Source organism: Balearica regulorum, chromosome 21 (assembly GCF_011004875.1).
Source record: "Balearica regulorum gibbericeps isolate bBalReg1 chromosome 21, bBalReg1.pri, whole genome shotgun sequence".
NCBI classification, from domain to species: domain Eukaryota; kingdom Metazoa; phylum Chordata; class Aves; order Gruiformes; family Gruidae; genus Balearica; species Balearica regulorum.
The window spans coordinates 6,396,999-6,420,993 of record NC_046204.1 but is presented as its reverse complement, the minus strand read 5'-3'; the positions used below and the strand labels follow the sequence as shown (position 1 = coordinate 6,420,993).

Below are 23,995 nucleotides of genomic sequence, written 5' to 3'. Positions count from 1 at the left end.
TCTGCAACTCTTCAAACAACTAGGATGTCAGAACATTGTTGAAAGTACCATGTCATTTTAGTTAGAAAACTATAAAAAATGAAATTTCATAGTTTTTTCCAGTGAGAAGTTGAATGTTTTTAATAGGGCACACAGTCATCGTAAAATATTCTGAAGTAGAAGGAAATACTTTCGTTAAAACCAGCAAAAGTCCAGATTAAAAAAAAAAAAATAGCCCACCCAGGGGTGTTTCTGGACTTTCAGTTTGTATTATGTTTCCACAGTTATGTGATCATGTACAGTAGTTTTGATAGTCCAATTGTCTGATAAATTAATTACTGTGCACAGCACAGATTTGACTAGGTAGAATTAGGAAGACTGTGGTCTCTGTCTGACCGTGCTGCATTGTTCTATTCACCATGAGGTTTTCATTTAGGTTTGTCAGTGAGTATATGTTTAGCAAATGTAACTTGCTCTTCTAACAGAAATACTTGAAGTGCTAGTTTTATTTTTTTTTAAGCATCACAAAATTGCCACAGCATTACAGTGATAAGATAATGTAATATTGTGCTTCTCTACCTTCTTACATCTGTGATCTTCAGAACTTTTTCAATAAACATAGCATAACAGGTAGTCTTGAGCATAAGATAATCTTGAAAGAAAAAGTACAAAAAGGAAAAGTTTCACCATTGCACTTCCCGAACATGTACACACTCATTAAAGTCTAGGGATTCCAGTTTAAGAATCAATTTCCAAAATGAAACATCATTTCTCAGTTTGCAAACAAAATCAAACCCATACTAGTTCCAGTTTAGACCTTCTGCTTCAGACAGAAGCCTTTTTTTTTGACTGCACTTTTCAAGAAAAGTGGAGTCTTTGTGCAAACTAACCCTAGAAATTAAAACACATAGCTGCAATGTCACATTCTGACATAAGACTTCACAGAATCTGAGTCATTGGGCTTTCCATCTGATACCCTGAACATCTCCTGTTTCTAACAAGGGCCAAAATCGGCCCCAATTGTTGTCTTCAGCATTTCTGGGCAGTCGAAGAATCTTCAGGAAGAGATGTTTTTGCTGCTTGGCTTGAATGTGTACCAGCCATGCAAAGATACTAGAATTGCTGGAGTTGAAGTGAAACAGTATGTGCCAGGTGCCTCGTTTTTACATCTCAATCTTATTAGTGTGGTGTTATAATAATGTTTTCTAGAATGGCAGTGCTTTAAATAATCTGAACATTGACAGTCACTGCAGAATCAGAAATTAGAAACTATAAAGTGCAGTCAAAATCCGAAACATGAATCAAAAGTGTTTACATTCTTTGCCAAGTATAAATTCACCAAGGATAATGTAAGACTTGCATCTTTGTTCTGAAAAGTACTTTTATAAACTGTTTATAAAATTCACAGTACTATCCATTATCTTTTTCCCAGATAAAAAGGAAAAAATCCCATAGCCAAAAAAGGCTAAAATTCCATGGAAGCCACTCTCAGAATGATACCAGGTCACTTGAACGCCATTGTCCTCTAATCGCTTCTTGTATAACAGTCCATCATCCCTAAGCACATCGAACTCACAGGTCACAATGTAGGATTCAGGGAGCTGGCAAATAATGGAGTCTTCAGCTAAAAGTGGGGAAAATGTGATTGTTAAAAGTTCTTTGATTGCTTCATGGACTTCGGGTTTATATGAAGTGGATTTCTGTGGTATGTAGCCTCTAATCTTAAATTCATCAGGAATAATGTCAGCACTTATCCATTTTTTATACTTTAGTTTCACACTCTCAGGAACATGGCAATTTTGTAAGACATCTTCCAAAACTGAAGGTTCTTTATTAAGGTAACGAAAACAGAAGTAGATAACTAGCTTCCGAAACAACACAGGGACTGAAGCATTCTGCTGATAGGAAGGTAAATGAAAATCTAGCCCCTGTAGTCCTGGATAGAGTAAGACCTGAGCGCGTACTTTTGGGAGATCTTTTTTATTCAGCAGTATTTGGCAAATAACCGTAGCAAAATTAGCTCCACAGCTGTCACCGCTTATGATGATAAGAGCAGGATCCACATGATACTCTTCTAAATTCCTCATAAAGTATAAGGTCGCATTGAGACAATCAAAATATTGCCCTGGGTATGGGTGTTCAGGAGCCAAACGATAACTGAAATGTCACAGATATTGTGGTTATTGTCAAAGTAATAGCAAAAATTGTATTTGTGTTCATGATTGACTGATATGGTAGTTACGTAGGCCTTTTTTTCTAAATTTTAAAGATTGTATTTCTTTTTAACTAGTGTAGATTGGCAAGACAAACCAATGGTGTTACAGCTCTTTTAGAATACTTTGCCTATAAGCACATTTCTAAATTAAATGAAAGGCTAAAGCCGAAAATAGGCAGCATGATCTAAAATAGTAAATATTTTCAGCATATTTTTCAGAAATGTTTCAACTGTGAACTGTATTACCGTAAATAGTTCTATGTAAAAGTAGCACTTACCCAACAGACACAACCACTGAGTTGCATTTTTTGGCAATATAGCGGCATATTCTTTCAAAGGCTCCTAAAGAGAAAGTGTATCAGAAATGATGTTTTAAAAATCAAATATCATTTGAAATGAAAATATAGATCCTTGAACATACGCTCTGTGAAAGGCACTGCAACATGACACTGATGAATAACTTCTGAAATGCAGTGGGGTCTTTACATGTTAACATATTTTCTCGTTATTGGTCAGTGGCTGTTAGGGCATAATACGAGCATGTAAGAGAGGTAATACTAGGAAAAAATAGAAGTCTGTCTAGGCTGGTGTCACATCTCAGCTGGTGGTCAACAAAAGATGTCTTGGGAGAAGCATAAGCTGAGGACAAGCATGTAGTATAAGAAGCATACAAAAAGTTGAGGCTCAGGGCACTCCTGTGAGACAGAAACTGTATCTTTATATTTAATCCCCTTGATTAATGTTTCTTCCCTGAATTATTCGAACCACTTCTTGAACCCATGATTTTCACATTAACAACTTTGTGCAGTGAAGAATTCCATAGCTTGCTTATAAAGGTGTAAAGAACAATTTCTATTTTTTGTTTTGTACCTGGCATTCGCTACTTCCATTTGGTGGCATGAATTCTTGTACTGTAAGAAATGGTGGATAAGATATTCTGCAGTTTTTCAGCCATCCATTTACTACCCTGAAGGACTTCGTATCCTATCAGCTTTCATCATCTTTTCTGGTTTTGGATATATTGATTAGTACTGGTCCCAGCACAGATCTCCTTATGGGAATCTCACAGGAACCTCCCACAACCCATCTTTTTTTCTGTCTTTTAATTAGTTTTTATCCAAATGTAAGACCTTCCCTCTTGCGTCATGGGTGTGTAGCCTCTTTAAGAGACTCTGGGAAATCGAAGTAGGTTTTATCAACTCAGTCTCCTTTATTCATGTATTTGCTGAATCATTTAAAAATCTTAAATTGATTTGTGAAACGGGACTTCTATTTGTATGGATTTTAAGGAGTAAGTCATATTTGTCTGTCCACTGATTCAGTTCTTCGTTGTAATTTCTGCTAATTTCCTAGTTGCAGACTTCAGGCTTACTAGTATGTAGATTCCCCAAGTCTTTAAAAACTTGTCGTTATGTTAGTTGCTTTCCTGTTACCAAGTACCAATGGAAATTGAAATGAAAAGTCACACACTACAGTCAGTGTATCAGTATGGGTGTTATATTAAGCCATGGCATGTGATATAGCTCCCTCAGTGTGCTGATTGTGCAACAGCAGTTGTGCTGTGAACAACTACAACTAAGAAACTTTGTGGTGTGTTTTTTTTTCTTCCAGCATAAGGAATTCACCTTTCACTTAGATTATAGAGGCTTATCTCTTGAGTCCTCGCCACCACCCAAACTAGAACTAGAGGCATCACAGCTGGTGTTAGCCTGACACTCCACCCTGACTAGCATGCTCTGCAGTAAAACAAGGGTAGATTATTTCTGCCACAGTGCAGAATAGGACCTAAATTACTAGAAGTTATGTTATTGTTTCTGCATGTTGCTAAATGAAGCTAGCTAGACTCTCAAACTCATTTGCAGATACTGAAGTCTGCCTAACCTAGTCCTCATGGAGACTTACCCCGTGAAACAGTTAAGGATTCAAAACCCACAAACTTCCCTGTCTGACCCCTGGAATGAAATCTAGATTTCCATGGTAGATGCCTTAGCTTCAGGAAAAGCACACATAAACTTTGCTGCTTGGAAGGGCATTCAGAACAGTTAGGAGGCTGAGCCAGCAGCTACTGGACAATCAAAGAGTTGTCTGCCTTTCTGAAAAAGAAATAAAGTATTCTGTGCAGTGTTACCACAAGAATCAAACTCCCCCGAACTGGTTCTATTTTCAATGCTCATTTATTATTTATAATTTTCTTCATTTTGATTTCTTGTTTGAATGAATGGGAATATATGTAGAGATTATTTTTTTTTTACGTATTCTTTAAATTCTTTCTTGGATCATGTTCTTATATCTTTTAGACTTCCTTTGATGCATGGACTGCAAGTTGAGAAACACTGACTTTTGTAGTGCTGAGCACAGAAGTATATCTTAAAATCTGTACTTTGAGGCCCTATCCAAGCTTACAGGAAACACTTCAGTCCAGTTGAGATCCAAAACTAAAAAAATCTTCTTGAGAAGCAACCCAAGCATTGTTCCAAAGAAGGAAGCTAGAATGCATTCTTTTTAGCAACAGCATTGCCTTTTTCATGGTACTGTAATTATTCCAGAAAGTAGACCTACACTGAGTTCCATATCAGCCTAAAAGGATTTACAGTTACATTTCCAGAAAAGATGGAGTACAGAGGAGAAGGGGGGAAGAGACATGAATTCCAATGCTCACTCCAGAACTGTTGCTATATCTTATTTTCAGTTAGCCATTAGTTAAGGTACAAGAACATTCTGTGAGCTGAACTTCCCTCACAGGGACCTGATCATGTGTGTTTTGTTTTGTTGGTCTGTCTTTCTCTGCCCGAGCAAACTGAATCTTTCTCAGAACAGCTTCAACGGGAGGAGGAGCAGAGTCCCTCTGCTGTTAGCTGACAGCTGATTGAGGGTTTTCTGCGTCACAGTTCTGGATTTGGAAGCCTCAGATCTGCTAGAACTGCTTTCATCAACTTTGCCTGTAGCCCAAAGGAAGTAGAAATGTGATTACCCTTAACTGTGCACTAAACTATTTAATTCCACAAGGTGCTTTGCAGTTTGCATTGAGATTGCAAAGACTATTGTCATTAGGAAGGACAGGTGAGATACCGACTGACACGTCTGAAGGTAAAAATGTAAAGGCTTGGGTTTGATTTTAAAAAACAAAACTTGCTGATTTCTTACTAATGCTCCCAAATGTGCCAGCGCCTCCATGAAAATATAGTATTCCTCTTCTTTTGCCAGTAGGTGGCCATTTAGGCTGATAAATCCTCAACGGTACCTCATCTACTTTGAGATCTTTGATGATAAGTTTTGGGTCTCTCCACGGTGGTATTCCATCTAGTGCAACTCGCAATAAGCTTAAATCACTGCAGATCCCTAGCTTCTCCAAAATCTTTCCCTGTGGAAAAGAAAGAATCCAGGAAATGATTAGTGTAAAAGGTTCCAACTCTCTTTAATTTAAAAATAAATCCTGGGTTTATTTTACTGTGTTGTTTTTCAGGAGATACTGGAGACAGTGCTTCAATGGAGTTGTGGTGACTATTGAGAAGTCGTTGAACAGTTTTAATTCAATTAAATATTGCTGAAGGTTGCCAACAAGTAACACGTCAACCCCATTCTACATAGTCAGTTGTCCTCTTGCTCATTATTTTTTTTACATGTTTATTTTTATGACTCTAAAAGTAATAAGAAATGTATTTAAGCTGAAAATATGGGGGGAAGGAGAAGACTAATCTCTGATTTTGAAATAAGTGTTAGAAGTGAATATAGGTGTGAGGGTGATGAAAGCAGATTAGACCCATAGTTTAGAGTTTAGTTTTGATTAAAGGTGTTTAATTATTGACTGACTGAACACTGTGAAGAAAAGACTTCTGCCGATACAGTGTCACCAACTGTGCTAAAATCTATGGGATTATCATATGCATACAGCATAGTCAGGAAGATAAATAGCACTTGTTTCTATTTCTTACAGCTGTAATGAAAAGAGGGCAATAATTTAGAAGATACTTTAGTATTTCTTGTATTAAAGATACTAAATATTTTGTGTGAAAAAGTACAAAGAAATTCTGTTACCCTAAGAAGAAATTTTTGTGGCTTGGTGGGAAAGAAGAGACTAAATTTATTCAAGCTGTGCCATAATGTCTTAACTTTAAAATCAACTGTTTTGAAGTCCAATATCAAAATAGTTTGCTATTTGTAAGGGAGCAGATTCAGTGGTCACATTTAGCCCAAGGAAATTAATGTTTTAAGACTAACATACATAGATCTAGAAGGTGATTTAAACATACTCACTAAGAACTTGTTTTATCTTGATTTTTTTTTTCTCTAAAAATCTGTGCTAAATTTCTGTGATGCTGACAGTATCATACAACTTTGGAGATGGAAGGAACAAATTCCAACTTGATAGTTTTTTGATTCTGTAACACTTGCATTCAAGAAATGACTTGTCATAGAATCACAGAATCATAGAATGGCTTGGGTTCGAAGGGACCTCAAAGATCATCTAGTTCCAACCCCCCCTGCTGCAGGCAGGGACACCCTCCACTAGACCAGGTTGCCCAAAGCCCCATCCAACCTGGTCTTAAACACTGCCAGGGATGGGGCCTCCACAACCTCTCTGGGCAACCTATTCCAGTACCTCACCACTCTAACAGTAAAGAATTTCTTTCTAACATCTAATCTGAATCGACTCTTCTTCAGCTTGAACCCATTCCCCCTTGTCCTGTCACTACACTCCCTGATAAACAATCCCTCACCATCTTTCCTGTAGGCCCCTTCAGGTACTGGTAAGCCGCAATTAGATCTCCCCAGAGCCGCCTTTTCTGCAGGCTGAACAATCCCAACTCTCTCAGCCTGTCCTCATAGGAGAGGTGCTCCAGCCCTCTGATCAGCTTCGTGGCCCTCCTCTGGACTCTCTCCAACAGCTCAATGTCTCTCCTGTACTGGGGCCCCCTAACTTGTTTGTGAAAAGGAGTAGCTTTGTTATTATCTTGAAGTAGACTGGCTTCTGAATAGATAGCATTATTATATGTACATGTAGTTCAATAGGTACGGTATACATATAGTTAGTTATTTATTTTTAATTTTCATGTAAAACAGTTTTCCAATATAAAGTGGCTGCAGTTTGACAGATTCACTGAAAAATCTAAATAAGCTTTTAATATTAGTCATATCAGTTTTATGAGATAATATTATAATGACCTAATAATGAGTTTATATTATTTGGTTCATGTAACAATGCTTACAGGCTTCAGGGGGGTGAATTGCTGCTGCTTCTTTTCTTTTTTTTTTTTTTCTTAAGCCATTATCTTCCAGCTCCCAAATATCCTACCAAAATAAAAGTGAAGTCCCGAGTTTTAAGAAAGGTAACTTACCAAGATCATGGTTGTAATCAACAATGAATGGAAAAACCGAAGCTTTAGAGGTTGCTCAATTCCAGGTGGCAGTTCTGAATTTAAAAAATCATAAAATAACCCCCCCAAAAACAGTGCTGGTATGAAAACAGGAGAAATGAAAACCATTCCTATTATTGCTAAAGTTGTAGAAATAGATACCATTTCACTTCAACAGAAGTGAGCGCTAAAAACCCCTATGCTGTCTTAAGCCTTGTTTCTCAAGTGTTTCTGAGGTGTCTTCACAGGAGACTAAATGCTCAGTCCATAAGCAGAAATGAAAAGTTTATTAATGTTGCAATACCCTAATTTTCTCCACCCTTCTTTTGCTAATGGTATTATTGGCAACACTTCCTTATACTGAAAAAAAGGGGAGGGGGAAGTTTTTACCCTTTACAAAAGGTAGAATTCAAAGTATATGGAATTGATTTATATCATGAGTTCTTATTTGAAGATTGTCTGTGTTTGGTTTGTTGTGGATTCATTATGGATGGACATTTCTGTTGTAGCATTACATTTTAGTCATGTGGGGCTACTTGCAGTTGTCACCAAGGTATGTACTTCTCTGAAGAAAAAATATTCAAATCCACATTTTTTTAATAAATGTTGTTTCATAGTGGAATGCACAGACACATACATGCTTTAATTTTGGTTTAAATAAGAGCACATTTGCTTGGTGTATAACCTGTGATATGCTCCGGTAGAAAGATTTGCTCTGTTTATGTGATGTATGTCTATATTATATGCACTGCGTGAGACGTTTTATGCAGAGATACTGTTCTTCGCACTCGAGTAGGATTACAAGTAAAATCAATGCTAGGCAGTGCAAGTCTTAACGTACATTAAGATCTCTCCACATACATGGTGGTGTGTTTGTAGATTCAAGCCACTATTGTTTCTGGTAAAAGCTTTTCACTAATTAAAGTCTCAGAATTCTATATTCATTGTAATTCTTGTTTGTAGTTTAATATAGAGACATTATGAATACATGTATATTATTAGTGAGGGAGGCTTAAAGTTTGGTGAAATAAGTTTTCTGTTTTGTATTCTTCTTGTCAGAATTTCATCTTCCACACAATTTTAAAGTTATGGCTCCCAAACTTTTTCATGTCATGGCTTTTAAAATGAAATTTCAGGCTGAAAACTGAATTATCCTTAGCTTCATTAGCATAGTATTTAAAGCAAAGCAGTCATGACAGCTGATTTGCACAATTTTAGCTTGTGAAGATAAGAATGTGTGCAATAAAACAACGTAGATTTGCACCAATGTTTGTGAAACAGGCAAATCCTCAGCTGTTCACAGTAAGGGCTTTTTCTTTGCTGAAGTTGGCTGATTTGGGACAGCCTTACCCTTATCTGAAGCACAAATTTAGTGATATACTTAGTTACAAATGTCAGACTGTAGAGTGTTGAAGCCAAACCCAGATACTCATGGTCTATGTTCGTTCTGTCCTGAGCTTAGCAACCTTTATCCATAGGGCTTTTTCCGCAGCACAGCAGGGCCATCCTATTGATGTTTTTGGTTATTCGTTCTGTAAATAGTTTCTATGTAGTGTGATATTATAGCACAGCCTGTGCTTTTTTTATTGAATATTTTTTTGCCATATATTACTGGTAAAACAGCAGAACAACACAGTTCTTACTAAGTGCTTATTTCTGATGTCTGTGCCATCAATCAAAATATCCTGAAATGAATTACCACATGGAGATCAGCTTTGAGTATTGTATTTCAGCATTCTTGACAATTTCTTGTGTTTGAATCCTCAGAGGAGGAAAGTTCTGTGCTTTCAAAAGAGCCTGTAATCAAGAATAATAAACTCACAAAGGCACTTATTACTGCAGTGGCAGTAAACGAAACTTTTAAGAGCAACCAATAACAATTGAATTAAATACCTGATATTTGGAATAGATCAGTTCAGATTGTGAAAACCTCATACCGAAGAGGACATGTATGTTTGCTGTAGGTGTATAAACTGTTGCTGACACCGTATTGGCAGGAGTAGTTTCTTCATGGTATTCAGTGAGTCAATAATTAAACACCTTTAATCAAGACCAAAACACCTCACAGATGACATCTCTGTTTTGAAACTTTGATGGATCTGATAGAGTGGAAGAGTCTTTTTTATTTAAAAATGAATTTTAAAAGGGACGGTTTGTTTTGTTTGTTTGCTTTTTGATGTTATACCCTGGCAGTTGTCTTCAGTAAGAATCTGTTGTACAGTTGTGACAATCTGAACACAAATCTTTCAGTTATGCATTATAGCCCTTCTGTTGTTAAAGAAATGTTGGTCAAGTAGTGTTTCTGAATAATATCTTTATATTTTACTCTTAATTTCTTAATATCTTAATAGTTTACTCTGAGTATGCTGAGTTAGAGCATATTCCACCTGTATGCTATGTCAGCACCTCAGTCCTTCCTCCCTGTCCTGTTACCACAGTTTCCATGTTTATCCAGACTCAAGCAAATCCCATAGACTTAGAGCTACTCAGTCCTTCTGGGGATGCTCAGATTCACAACTGTTTCATGATACTTGGTGCCTTATATTCCAAAATGCTCATGTGACTCAAATAATCCTGTTGCTGCATGTCACTTTTCTACTGATGCTTGTTCAGAGATGCTTCAAATATTTCCAGTCTGGTCAGTCAGTCCTGTACCTGCAAATGTATGGGTAGAAATATCTATGATCACTGTCAGCCTCTCACATTTCTAGCAGTCAGTGGGTTTTTTGTGTTTTTTTCCCAATTATTTTTGAGGTGTTAAATTGTCAAAAAAATGTTTTAATCCCTTTCAATCCAGTCCATGAAGTGAGCACCTTACGTCTTTGCAAACAAAAAGGCTTTTTCTCTTTCTGGCAGTAGATAGATATCCATCTTGGATAAAAAGCTCCTAGTAGTAGGTCTTTAAACTGTAGGTGTTTGCTGATGTGTTTTGCTACATCCATTCTTTTATTCTTTCAGCAAGCTCATTGCAAAACCCCAGCTCCCAGAAAGTCTTTACCTATCTGTAGATGAGAACAGCCTTACATTAGCTAAAGAAGATTGAAGAGATTCCACGAAACAGAGAAAATTAATGCAGCCTGGAGTTTGGCATTGTAATGTGTGATATGGATATCCATACAGTTCTTTATTCTTTTATCACAAAATTGATGCTTTATTCATTGAATTTACTGTTGCTGGAGACTGACATGTTTAATATATCAGTTGATGAGTACAGAGTTGGCAATAGTTCAGTAAATTCTTCCCATTTTCTCATCAGTGAGCCTCCGTTTATCCGAGAGGGGAGTCACCTCTAAAATTCATTCTTTTCTTGATTTTTCAGCATATTTCTAATGGTCATAGTAATGAGGGGAAGGCAAAGTATTATAACAATACCTATTCAAAGAAAGATAATCTTTGCTGGTTTTTCCCCAGACTTAACCTGTTGTTTTTTGTAAGGCTTGTGTAGATGTGGAATCACAGACCTCTTTGTAGATTGAGAATGCATAAAACTCATCAACTTCATATCAATTGTTTATCAGCGTAAGAGGCAGGCAGCTTTCAAACCAAACACTAATAAAAGCAAAAGTGTCAGGGTAGTTGGTGCTAATGAGTTACAGAATGACATGTGTTACTGTTTTTCTTGTAATGTCTTTCTCTAAAATATTGCAAAACATTTCACTTCTGATTGTAGGCTGTGTTTCCTAATACAGCCTACAGTTAGCCTACAGTTAGTTGACTATTGTGGAGCTACTATGTGTAATACAGGAAATACTATGAGAATTAACTAAAGCATGGTAAAGCAGCCAGCTATAATGACTGAGGTATCGATTCTGTCAAATAAAGCTAGGCTTAATAACTAACTTGAAGGCATAAAGCTAAGAAAACAGGAAAAAATAATGTATTCCAAAGAAGAATTAAAAGCAGAAATACTAGCCTCTGATATGTTCCTTTTTTTTTTTTTCTTTTTTTTTTAATGTACATTTCAAAATGAAACACACTGGTAAATATAATTTGCCTGACTTTGGGGTTTTTTTGTTGGATTTTTTTTTATTTACTCCAGATAATTTAGTAGGACAATTAGACTCTGTAGTGCAATTTAACTAACTTCAGTTTTACCAAGTAGAGCATGTAAGAAAATTACAGTCTTCCAGTTCACATTTTTTTTCCTTGTATTTATGTAAACAAATGACTGAAAGCATCTCAGAACTCTTCGTACCTGTAAGCCTTCGTCTTCCAATCTGTGAGATGGATTTAGTATGCCCTTTACAGTGACAATAAGAAGCTTTAAGAATTTGCGGCTTAGTATGTGCTCTATGATATTGTTTTTTAAAGATGCTGTGTATTTGCTTGATCCATCTCCTTCATTTAGCCTGCCTCCTACCTACCTTTCGTGTCCTCCCTTTTTGTTATCTCCATCTCCCCACCCAAATTATTAGCTGCTCCCTATGCATTTTGCTCTTACTCATGACTGAAAGCCATCTTTCATTTAGTCTGCCTTAAATATTTATTTTAACCTTTCTTCTTCTAAGTTATTCTTTGAAATCTATGCCTTCCAAATGACTCCTGGGTTAAACATCTACTAACAAATTCTGCAGTAAAAAGCTGTACTGTATTTTAAAAAAAAACAAATAAAAATGATGACAAATATTATGTATAGCAATGGAAATTCAGATCTTGTGTTGTACAATTCAGAGCAGGTATATTTTTGCAGTGGTGAATCAACAGAAGGTATTTGGATAATGCTCTCAGTCATATGCTCTGATTCAGCTGGTCCTGTGTGGAGCCAGGAGTTGGACTCAATGATCCTTATGGGTCTCTTCCAACTCAGGATATCCTATGATCCTATGATTTGTCATGTAGCATTCTGAAATATGGACGAGTTCTTGGATATATGTGTCTTGAGAGCTGTGCCGTTCTGCTCCTCAGAATACATGAACTCTGCTCCACAGAAATGAAGTCAAAATGAGATGCTCTGGAACATCCACCTGGGATTTCATGACAGGTCACACACCAAAATGTATTCTTATTAAGTCGTAAGTAGCTTGAATGTAAATCTAAAAACTGCAGCTGACCTTAATTTGCTGTGGCCAGATTTGTCTGAGCCTCATTACTCTAAATATTTAGCTTAGCAGTTTCTTCACTGTCATGAGAGAGTCAGCAAACACAATGAATCATTTGAGGTAATGGACAATCAAAGAAGATTGACAGAGATAAAAGCAGCTGTAGTTTGTAGGGTTATGCCTATTTATTTCAGGAGCAGTATAGAGAATGTGGATCATAGGGAGAGATAAATGTTAAATGCTTTTAAATAAATAATATTATGTATAAATAGTAGAGTTAATAAATTTGGAATGTTTTCTAATTGCCTGCTTATTTTTCAAAATACTTGCTGTTTTATATTGACTTTTCACTAGAGTGGTACAAAGAGGTAATGTAAAGATAGCAAAGCAGAAGATAATTGACGTTTTAGACCTCTGTAATAAACCACTGTAATTTGGTTGGTTTAGAACAGGTAATCTAACTTTAAAAGTCTTATGGCTTAAAATGTGCTCTGTTATTAAACAGAATCACAGAATCATGGAATGGTTTGGGTTCGAAGGGACCTCAAAGATCATCTAGTTCCAACCCCCCCTGCTGCGCGCAGGGACACCCTCCACTAGACCAGGTTGCCCAAAGCCTCATCCAACCTGGCCTTGAACACTGCCAGGGAAGGGGCCTCCACAACCTCTCTGGGCAACCCGTTCCAGTGCCTCACCACTCTAACAGTAAAGAATTTCTTTCTAACATCTAATCTGAATCGACTCTTCTTCAGCTTGAACCCATTCCCCCTTGTCCTGTCACTACACTCCCTGATAAACAATCCCTCACCATCTTTCCTGTAGGCCCCTTCAGGTACTGGTAAGCCGCAATTAGATCTCCCCAGAGCCGCCTTTTCTGCAGGCTGAACAATCCCAACTCTCTCAGCCTGTCCTTATAGGAGAGGTGCTCCAGCCCTCTGATCAGCTTCGTGGCCCTCCTCTGGACTCTCTCCAACAGCTCGATGTCTTTCTTGTACTGAGGCCCCCAGAGCTGGATGCAGTACTCCAGGTGGGGTGTCACAGAAGCAGAGTAGAGGGGCAGGATCACCTCCCTCGACCTGCTGGTCACGCCTCTTTCAATGCAGCCCAGGACATGGTTGGCTTTCTGGGCTGCAAGCGCACACTGACAGCTCATGTTGAGCTTCTCATCAATCAGTAGTCCTTCTCCTCAGTGCTGCTTTCAATGCATTCCCCGCCCAGCCTATAGTTGTGCTTGGGATTGCACCGACCCACGTGCAGGACCTTGCACTTGGCCTTGTTGAACTTCATGCGGTTTGCACGGGCCCACCTCTCCCGCCTGTCAAGGTCCCTCTGGATGGTGTCCCTTTCCTCTAGCATGTCAACCACACCCACAGCTTGGTGTCATCGGCAAACTTGCTGAGGGTGCACTCGATCCCACTGTCCATGTCGCCGACAAAGATGTTAAACAGTGCTGGTCCCAGTACTGACCCCTGAAGAACGCCACTTGTCACTGTTCTCCACTTGGATATTGAGCCGTTGACCACATCTCTTTGAGTGAGACCATCCAGCTAATTCCTCATCCACCGAGTGGTCCATCCATCAAATCCATGTCTCTCCAATTTAGAGACAAGGATGTCGTGCAGGACAGTGTCAAATGCCTTGCACAAGTCCAGGTAGATGATGTCAGTTGCTCTTCCCTTGTCCACCAACACTGTAACCCCATCATAGAAGGCCACCAAATCTGTCAGGCACAATTTGCCCTTAGTGAAGCCCTGCTGGCTGTCACCAATCACCTCCTTATTTTCCATGTGCCTGAGCGTAGTCTCCAGGAGGATCTGCTCCATGATCTTGCCAGGCACAGAGCTGAGACTGACTGGCCTGTAGTTCCCTGGGTCTTCCTTTTTTCCCTTCTTAAAAATGGGGGTTATATTTCCCCTTTTCCAGTCAGTGAGAACTTCTCCAGACTGCCAGGACTTCTCAAATATGATGGCGAGTGGCCTGGCCACTTCATCTGCCAGTTCCCTCAGGACCCGCGGGTGCATCTCATCAAGTCCCATGGACCTGATGCATCTCCTCAGGTCCCATGCACCTTCAGGTTCCTTAGATATTCTCGAACATTCTCCTACAATGGGCGGTTCTTCATTCTCCCAGTCCCTGCCTTTGCCTTCTGTGACCTGGGCAGTGTGGCTCAAGCACTTGCCAGTGAAGACTGAGGCAAAGAAGTTGTTGAGTACCTCAGCCTTCTCCATGTCCTGGGTAACCAGGTCACCTGTTTCATTCCGGAGGGGACCCACATTTTCCCTCATCCTCCTTTTATCACTAACATACCTATAGAAACTTTTCTTGTTGTTTTTAACGTCCCTGGCCAGATTTAATTCTATCAGGGCTTTGGCTTTCCTAACCTGATCCCTGGCTACTCGGACAGTTTCTCTGTACTCCTCCCAGGCCGCCTGTCCCTGCTTCCACCCTCTGTAGGCTTCCTTTTTTTGTTTGACTTTGCCCAGGAGCTCCTTGTTCATCCATGCGGGCCTCTTGGTGTTTTTGCCTAACTTCCTCTTTGTTGGGATGCATTGCTTCTGAGCTTGGAGGCTCATACATACATACAGCTTTAGTCTATGAAGGCATAACAACAGGTTCAGTAAAAATATTCAAGTCTAAAACAGAGATTGACCTTTTGTAATGTCTTTCGGATACTCATATTCTGTGCCCAGAGCACAAAGAAGTTTGCCAGGTTGTTCTGCTGCCATTAAAAACCCAATTGTGTGCTGACATCTGGTGATGGCAATGACGCACAGCAATTTGCTTTCCCTTTATTTTTTTTAACATCTTCCTGTAACACATAGCTGTTCAAATAGTGTTGAGACCTCTCAGCTGTACTGAACTTTCCAGCATTTCACTAGTTTTCAGGTCCTGACAGTGTTCTGATCTGCTCCTGAATGCTTTTATTTGTGATATAATGCCACTTTGCATTGTTCCTCTATGAGAAAGTGTTTCCTGCTTCAGACAGTGCAGGCCTACAGTTAATACAAGCTCTTTGTAAACTAACTGGTATTACTGTATATTCCCATATATCTTTATCTATATATGAAATGTATATGCATGATTTGTTTTAATAGATGTTGTATTCTTTAACCAATACTTTTTAAAACATCTGTAGTTCTGGTCTAACCCTTTTCCTGACCTCCTGTCCTTTCCTTTAACTTCTTTCTTTTCTGTCTATGCTCAAATCTTTTCCGCTATATGCAATTCTCTTTAAGCTTGCCTCAGATTCAGCTTTCACCATGTGTAGGCTTTGAGAAATCATTGACCATGCTCATTATACACTTAACCTGTAGATTCATGCCCTGTTACCTGCCCCAAGTTGTCCTCAAATCATGATTTGTGTCTTAATATTACCAGAACTTGAGACAAACTGCATTGCAAAACACTTGCCATCAGGACCAGGACCATTTTGTGGGTACAGGAGAAAACTCTGAAGAGTTGGTAGAGGAAAGAAAGGTAAGTTCATCTGATTTCGCCTATCATAAGAGAAAATTAAGCAAAAGCCATCACCAAACCAATTTATTGGGTAAAAAGAGGACAGATTGAATGCAGAAATTTAAGATGATGATTTAAGAAAAGGAGAATTGAGGGTGTTATTTAAAAATGTTTGCAAGCAATGAGAGATAGAAATCAGGTAAGGAAAGTAAGAAATGGAATTTTACATTAATCTTAGAAAATTTACTATCTTTTTCAGGCCTTTATTTCCAGATCGGAATGCTATCACCCCACCTAAAAGAGCTAAGAATACTGTTCCATGGAATCCCTCTTCCAGATGGCACCAGGTCACTTTTATACCATGATCCTCTAGTCGTTTCTTGTACAGCAGTCCATCATCTCTAAGCACATCAAATTCACAGGTCAAAATGAAAGCCTCAGGAAGTCGAGCAATAACACTGTCTTCAGCTAGCAGTGGTGAAAAAACAGTGTCAAACACAGGCTTGATCAGTGTATAGACTTCTTTGGAGAATGGATGTGTTGTACTTGGTTGGTAGCCTCTTGTTTTAAACTCATGAGGTATGTAGTCAGGACTCACCCATTGCTGGTACTTGAGTTGCAAATCTTCTGGAACATGAGAACCGTTACATACTGCTTCCATGACTGACAAGTCTTTATTAAGATACTTCAAACCCAGAGCAAGGGTTCGTTCCTTTAACAAAATGGGGACTCTATCATTCTGCTGATAAGAAGGCAAATTCAGGTCCACACACTGGAGAAAAGGATATATTAGGATTTGTGCTCTCAGCTTTGGGAGATCTCTTCTGTTCACCAGTGCTTGTGCAACAGCAGCAGTGAGTGTACCTCCACTACTATCTCCACAGATGATAATGCGAGCAGGGTCCACTCCATAATCTTGTGCAGTCCTCATAAAGTGTATGGTGGCAGTGAGACAATCCTCAAACTGGGCTGGATACGGATGCTCAGGAGCTAAGCGATACCTAAATAGGAGTGAAAGTGTATTAACAGAGTCGTATCTAGTGAACGGTCCCATTGTCATCTTTTCGTTCATCTATTTCTTTCTGAAGATAGGAGAATATTCTGAGATTATTATTACAGCAATAGAATTTATCATAATTACTGCTTTTGATGTATTATTTGCTACTATTGTTAATGTTTGGGGGAGTCAGTACACTATTCTATCTTTGCAAAATAGTTCTTTACCTATCTTTTAGGTGACTGAAGGCACGTGCTGAGTTATTGTAGAAATAGGTGGCAAGGCACGTATGTATGAATCGGTTATTAGCAATTCTAGTTAGAAATTGAAGTGAACATTTCCCAACAAATTCTTAGAGAATATGATCATAGAAAATTGACAATGAAAATATGAAAAGTTTTCAGTGGTTTTCTATAAGCTCAATTCTTCATAAACAGAATCAATAAGAGTTAATGATTCTTCAAGTATTTTAGGATGTAAATAGTAATCAGTGCAATTTTAATCAATTTCCAAGACATCAACTCTTTTCCTGAACTTTTAGAAACTGGTTCTTTTAAAAATGCATTACCCCATTAATGCATTTTAAAAATGCTCATCAGAAAAATACTTTGAATGTTCATCTCAGGTTGATTGCAAGTTAAATGTGTGTACCCCTCCCCTAGTTTTTCAGAACTACTACTAAAATGAGTATTTAGTAGTCTGGGCAGCTGTGTTTTTCACAGAAACAGTTACACATCAGAGTGTTGGCTTTCAACCTAACGTGGTTTGGATATGGCTTTAGGAAACAAAAACATCCTCACCTTTTAGTGGTGGCTACAAATTAGAAAATTATTATAATAGATTTTATTTGGAAATAAGCAAGTGGGAATTAGTTGAATAATTCTTCCTAAGAGTAATTAGTGCTGGTGAAACACATGTGATCATTAAATATAAGTATTGCATGCACTTTACAAGGAACTTGGCTTGCGGTGACTGTGCATTAAAGACTTAGAACCCTAGAAGGCGGCAGGAATGGCTGTCGTATAGTGTGTCTGGATTGACTCCACTTACCCAACAGACACAACCACGGAATTGGTTTTTCTAGCGAAATAGCGGCATGTTCTTTCATAGGCTCCTGTAAAACAAAATGGTTCAATGGATTTGTAACTTGCTTTAAAAGTAAGTTGGATGAAAATATTCTGAAATTCTTATCTTTATTCTGTGATTAATGTTATACTGTAATTCTCTTATGGCATGGTCTAATCTGGACATTGCTCGCAATTTCATTATATCTGTGGGAATCTTCTTGCCAGTAAGAAACCTGGAATTTACACCAGTGCATTGTTTCAGTCTCCTCTTTGAAAAGTTAGTTAATAGAAAGCACCACTGCTGCCACTTCTAAAGTGGTATTGAAGATGAGAAGTTATTTTAAAAAAAAAATCAACCAAACACAAAAACCCCTACAAAACCTAGTACAAGAATTTTTCCTGTGCATGAGCCACCATCTAATCTCTTCTGCCTTTCCATTTCAAATGCCAGAATGTGGGGCTTTTTTCCTTGTTTTGCTACTATAAAGACACACAGCAGTATACACACATGCACACAAGCTTGCACACACATGTGAACACAAAGTGGGTTCCTTAAGAAATAAAATTCTAATGAGATTTTCAACTTTTCTCGTAAGCATGAGGGAGAAGGAAGAAAACCGGTATTATAAATGATCAGAGAATAAAAGTTCTAGATATACAACCTGTGTAAAAACAATTTAACATGATGCCTACTGCATGTAAATAAAATTTTTCTACTGTCCTGAAATTAATTTTGTTATTGATAATGCTTAAGCTAATAACTCTTCTTGTCATTTAAGAAATACCATGTCGGATCAGAAACTACATAGTATTTGTAGTTATAGCTCATATCATATATATTACTTACGAATGCTTCCAAACCGTCCAACTCCTCCATGAAAATAAAGGATTCCTCTTCTTTGGCCAGTGGTTGACATTTTTGGCTGGTAAATTCTTACTTTAACCTTTTCAAACCTTAAGTCCTTGATAAAAAGATGTTTATCTTTCAGTGGTGGTATTCCATCCATTGCAGTCCTGAGGACATAGACCTCTGAGGTGATACCTACTTTTTCCAAAAATTTTGCCTGTTAATAAAGGGAAAAAACCCACAAATTAGTGCAAATTTCCATCTTACCTGAAGATTGATCATGACAAATTGAAAATTCCATGGTCAATTCAAACTTTGTCTCCTGATGGTTCTTATGGTGAAATGGCCAGTTATGATGATGATTTGGATACATCTTCATTGTAATGTAATACCTACCAAAATTTGAAATTCAAAGAGCAATAGATTTGAGGGGAATAGATGAACTTATCTTCTTTGAGCCAGTGGAAAAGCCTGCCTGAGAGTTGCATTAACTTGGCCCATTAATACCATCTTGCATCTCTGGCCAAAATGTTAGCAGTGCTATATAGCAGAACATGTAGCTTTGGATTAGCTTTGGTGGTAATTTCTAGATTATATTAGAAATATTAGATGAGAACATGGTGTTTCTCGATTTATTTCATTCTTCAGTGGTGAAATCCTGGCTTGGTTTTTATCAGTAGGAAAAAAATCGAACTATTAATAGTAGATAAAAGAAGGTGTCAAATACTTCAACTTGTCAAGTGTTTAAGTAGCCATGTGCCTGAACAAAATGAGGAGAGAGTAGTTACAGCATTTTCAACTTCAGCTTCGGACAAAGAATGTGGCTAATACTTTAGTTTCCCAAACATGCTACTTTTTAACTTGCAGGAAAAAAATCTGTAGCATCTACCACAGCTGGCCTCCTAAACAAGAATAGCTTTGAACCTTAGCTTGATCTTCTCACAGCTCAGCGATTCTTACTTAAAAACTCAGGCTGAAGACTCTTATGTCACTCTGAGCTAGTCTACTTCACTGCATCTTGATGGCTTTAAGCTGTTTCAGTTGTAGTCTGCTCTAGTCTATTCCTGCTCAAGATGAAAAATATGAGGCAGTATAACTGTATTTCCACTATACTGGATTAAATTTTGTACTTTTCCTCTTCAGCAGTAGAGTTCTCTAATGAGTAATTTATTTTGTTGTTCATGCATATGTATTTCAAAAAAATTGCATATACAAAAGTATATGCTGCATATATCTTAAAAACCAACAATGAGTCTTGTGGCTTTCACCTCACATTTCACAGACGTAATATAGCTCAATAACGTGGTCCCGTTAGATGTGACATAGGTATCCTATTCTAGGCCATTTGAGGAGCCGATTCCATCATCTAGTGGCCAAGTTTTAGTCTTGTAATAATTCCTTCTACAGAACTCCTGTATGATGTCCATGGGAAAATAGTTTTGTTTCCTTAATCCCCCAATTCCCTCCAGTATTTTCTTTCCTCACACTAATACTTTTGTAACAATAAAAGTTAAACCTGTAATTAGCAATGTTGTTTGTATATAATATAGAGATCATCTTTGTCTTGGAAGTACTAAAAATAAATAGGAGTCCTTATCAACCACTGTGTTTAGTGTTGGCCGTATAACATCTCATTTTTGTTAAACCTGCAGTAGTTTCACGGGTCAGCTTTCATAGGGATTGGCATTCATTCATATTGCTCTTAGTCACTTCACTATTAGCTGTGAGTATCTTCTATGGGTTACCTGCAACAAGGTACAGTTATGGCAGACATCTGTGATTAGTATCATCACGTCTAATCTTCATAGTTATTTCTGTTAATCTTGTGGTGTTGTTTTAAATTATACAGTTCCTGTGAACAGAAGTTATACAAGAACCCGCAGAATTTGCATTTTTGCTTTCTTTTCTGATTCAAGTCCTTTTTTTTTGTATATATGGCTCACTCACAGTGAGGTACAGGGTTTTGGCCTAGAGTTTCTGGAAAAAAGTGATCACTTGCATGACAGCTGCAAGATGGGGCTACGTGTACGTAAAGGTACATTTAGAGTGTATCTAAACTGTGCATCACTGATTTCTTTATTACCACAAATGCCACTTTCAGGATCTTCATGTTCATGAAGCTTGTTCTTTTGCAGGTGATTACCCAAGTTAGTCAAACATGACCTACATTTTAACATTTGTAAATAAGTGCAACTGCTTAGTAGTATAATTTGTAGACCAGTAATTGGACAGTTTGTTTATATATTGATTAAGGCTCTTCTAACACTATAGCTGACATGACAGCTCAAAAATTAGTGAAAACTTACAGGTAGCATAAGACTACAAAGTACAGGACTAGAGATCCGCGACCTCGTTTGAAGCATTGTCTGACTCAGCCTCTGCAGTCACACCGAGTGCAAGTGTCTGGCATTCACAGCGAAATACTGAAAAACTGATCCCACTGGCAACAACCAGCGTGGAGATTTCCATGCACCGGGAGAAAAGCTGTGTAAGAGCTGAGTTAGCTTAGAAGTGGGAGTCCAGATACGTGTTCAAGCAAAGGACTAGGCCCTGCAGCAACACGTGTGTGGTAATGTCTGTGGGAGGGATGTGACAGAGCTGTGCTCTCCGTGGTGTTAGGGTCCTTTGTCCTCTTTACACCATTACAAAGGCCTTCTGTGTACATCCCAGAAGACATCTGAATTGCACTTTGTGCCAGCCCTTCTACCTAAATGGTTACTAGAATAAATTGGGTACAAGAAGCTTACAGAACTATTAACACAGTAGGTAGCATAATTTAATCAGCCCCTCTATTTCCTAGACAGGATCAGTCAGTTAAGTCCCCTGGCTATTGTTTAGCTTTACTGATATATCATTTTTTTTTCTTATAGACTGAATCATAGATGAAAAAATAAAGGATGAGTTAATAGATTTTTCAGTGAAGAAGTTTTATTAACATTAAGATATAGCTCTTTTATTTAAATATATCCTCATAGGTGAATTGAGACATTTCTTCATAAAATCTATTAGATTGGGCACAACTACTTCAAACTGGTTTGTCTTCAGTGACTACACATGTATCTTTTGTCCCAGCTGAATACCAGATATGATAGTAAACTTTAATTTTCCCTGCAGTTTTGACATTATGGGTTGCCATCCCTCGAAAGGATTTGGCTACTTTGGCGTAAGTAATTGCCCTAATGGCAATATCAAGTTGCTACGTGACTCAGACGTTACATGCATTTAAACTTTTGTATAACCATACGTTAATATTCTTATCTTTCTGCTCCTTTGAGGTGATGTGGTACAGTGCTTTTGCTTGGCCTCTCACTGGTCAGCAGAAATGATACAAAATTATAAGATCAGAAGTTAAAAACTACATTAATCACCAGTAAGTTTCTAAATTCTGCACTTTAGCTTCTTACATATGAGTTACAGAAAGATAAAAGTTTGATGGATAAAGAGTATATAAAGAGTGTTTTGACAATGTGGAAGTCCACATCTTGCATAATAGATGTAAGAAAATTTAACTTTACTTCTATTGCTATCCTATTTTATTGTGTGGCTTTACTATCACAGCAGTGTTCAGGCCTGGGTGGGGCACTTCTCAAGGGACATGATGAGTCAGGTTCTTAGGAGCTTGCTGGTTCACTTCAAACAAAAGTTAATAAGCAATGTAGCAGGAAAAGGGAGGAAGAAATAATAACATTAGAACATGGAACTGAAGTGAAATGTAATGCACAAGCCAAAGAAACCAAAGGGTTTCTTTCATAATTTAAACAACTAAAAGAAAAGCAGCTTGATTTAGGTATCACAGAAGAGTGTTCTTAAGATGACAGAGGCAAAAATTAATTCAGGAAAGGATAACTGATGAAACAGAAAGACAAGCAGTAGTCATATTTTAAAGAGAAACAAGGATGAAAAACAGGAGGATCAAAAATGTGCCAAAAACAATGAGACAGAAAGACAGCTTTAATATTATGCGTAGTATCTCAAAAAAAAGAAAGTCATATAGGCATATTGAAAGGCAAAAGATGATGAATGTGGCAGCTGTCTTTCAGATAGCTCAGATGTAGAGTGATACAGTTGTAGAAGAGAACTGAGATCACGGACGTCATTTAGTTGCTTACTCTCTAAATAAGCACTGTGTAATACAGAGCAGAAGTTCCACATACACTGCAGTAAGCTTCTTAAGCCTTCCAGCACTATATTGAGGCAACAGGATTAAGAAGCTAAAATATAAGCCATCAGAAAAAAAGTGGGTATTATGCAGTCAGAAGTTTTTTCCGTATTGTTACCTTTGGTGCTATATAGCAAGCAGCAGAGTCTATTATACCCAGCTGAGCTGAAGGTATCTGCAGTGATGCTCACATCACCTAATTAATCCAGTTGCATATTTGTAATATATTTAAACATCAATTCTAAAAAACCTCACCAACCCATTACCCCCCTATCAGAAATTAAATTTAAAACTCCAGCTTTAATCAAGTTTTACTTACCAGACCAAACCCGAAGTTCAGGATGTAATGAAAAACATAAAGCTTTTGGCGCTGACTAAATCCATGAGGGATTTCTGCCTTAGGGTGTTCATAATAGAATGCCATTGCCACAAAGACAGTCAAAACAGCAAGAAAAATTGCTAGGAGGAGTTCCATCTCACCGTACTGCTAGGAGCCAAATGGAAGAACCAGCTGTGGCTTCCTTCCCCCTCTGACTTTTGAAGTATTTCTGAAAGTAAAGATGCAGGATTCTTTTCATATCCCATCATCCAGCTTTTAAAAATGCCAATAAGAAGGTGAAAACATGTGGCAATCAAACCATACAATTAAACAGACAGTAACAATTAATCGTGGGAGAGGCTTGCATAAGCAGTTTTCCATGTTGGCAGCTAACATGTTTTGAGTCTGTGCCCATCACCATAGAACCAGAGCTTGATACATCATTTGTAGCGTCAGTGTTATGAGAAGACAATAACTTGTTATGTCTCTCCCTGTTTCTTGAATGCAGTCAAGTCTGTATTATTTCTGAGTTACTGTGAGTTCCCGTGGAACGGGATTTCTTA

The 23,995-nt window shown here is 37.9% G+C and overlaps 2 protein-coding genes across 2 annotated transcripts; both read right to left on the bottom strand.

Moving 5' to 3' along the window:
- Positions 1-1,361: 1,361 nt before the first annotated feature.
- On the bottom strand, positions 1,362-7,713 carry LOC104631265 (arylacetamide deacetylase-like 4). The gene is made up of 4 exons (XM_010313349.1): positions 7,531-7,713; positions 5,339-5,555; positions 2,473-2,536; positions 1,362-2,136 (listed from the first exon to the last, which is right to left on the bottom strand). Exons 1-4 carry the CDS (start codon positions 7,711-7,713, stop codon positions 1,362-1,364), a joined length of 1,239 nt encoding a protein of 412 aa, XP_010311651.1.
- An 8,510-nt stretch (positions 7,714-16,223) lies between these two features.
- On the bottom strand, positions 16,224-23,588 carry LOC104631513 (arylacetamide deacetylase-like 4). The gene is made up of 4 exons (XM_010302704.2): positions 23,433-23,588; positions 18,955-19,171; positions 18,091-18,154; positions 16,224-17,044 (listed from the first exon to the last, which is right to left on the bottom strand). Exons 1-4 carry the CDS (start codon positions 23,586-23,588, stop codon positions 16,267-16,269), a joined length of 1,215 nt encoding a protein of 404 aa, XP_010301006.1. The 3' UTR covers positions 16,224-16,266.
- Positions 23,589-23,995: the final 407 nt, after the last annotated feature.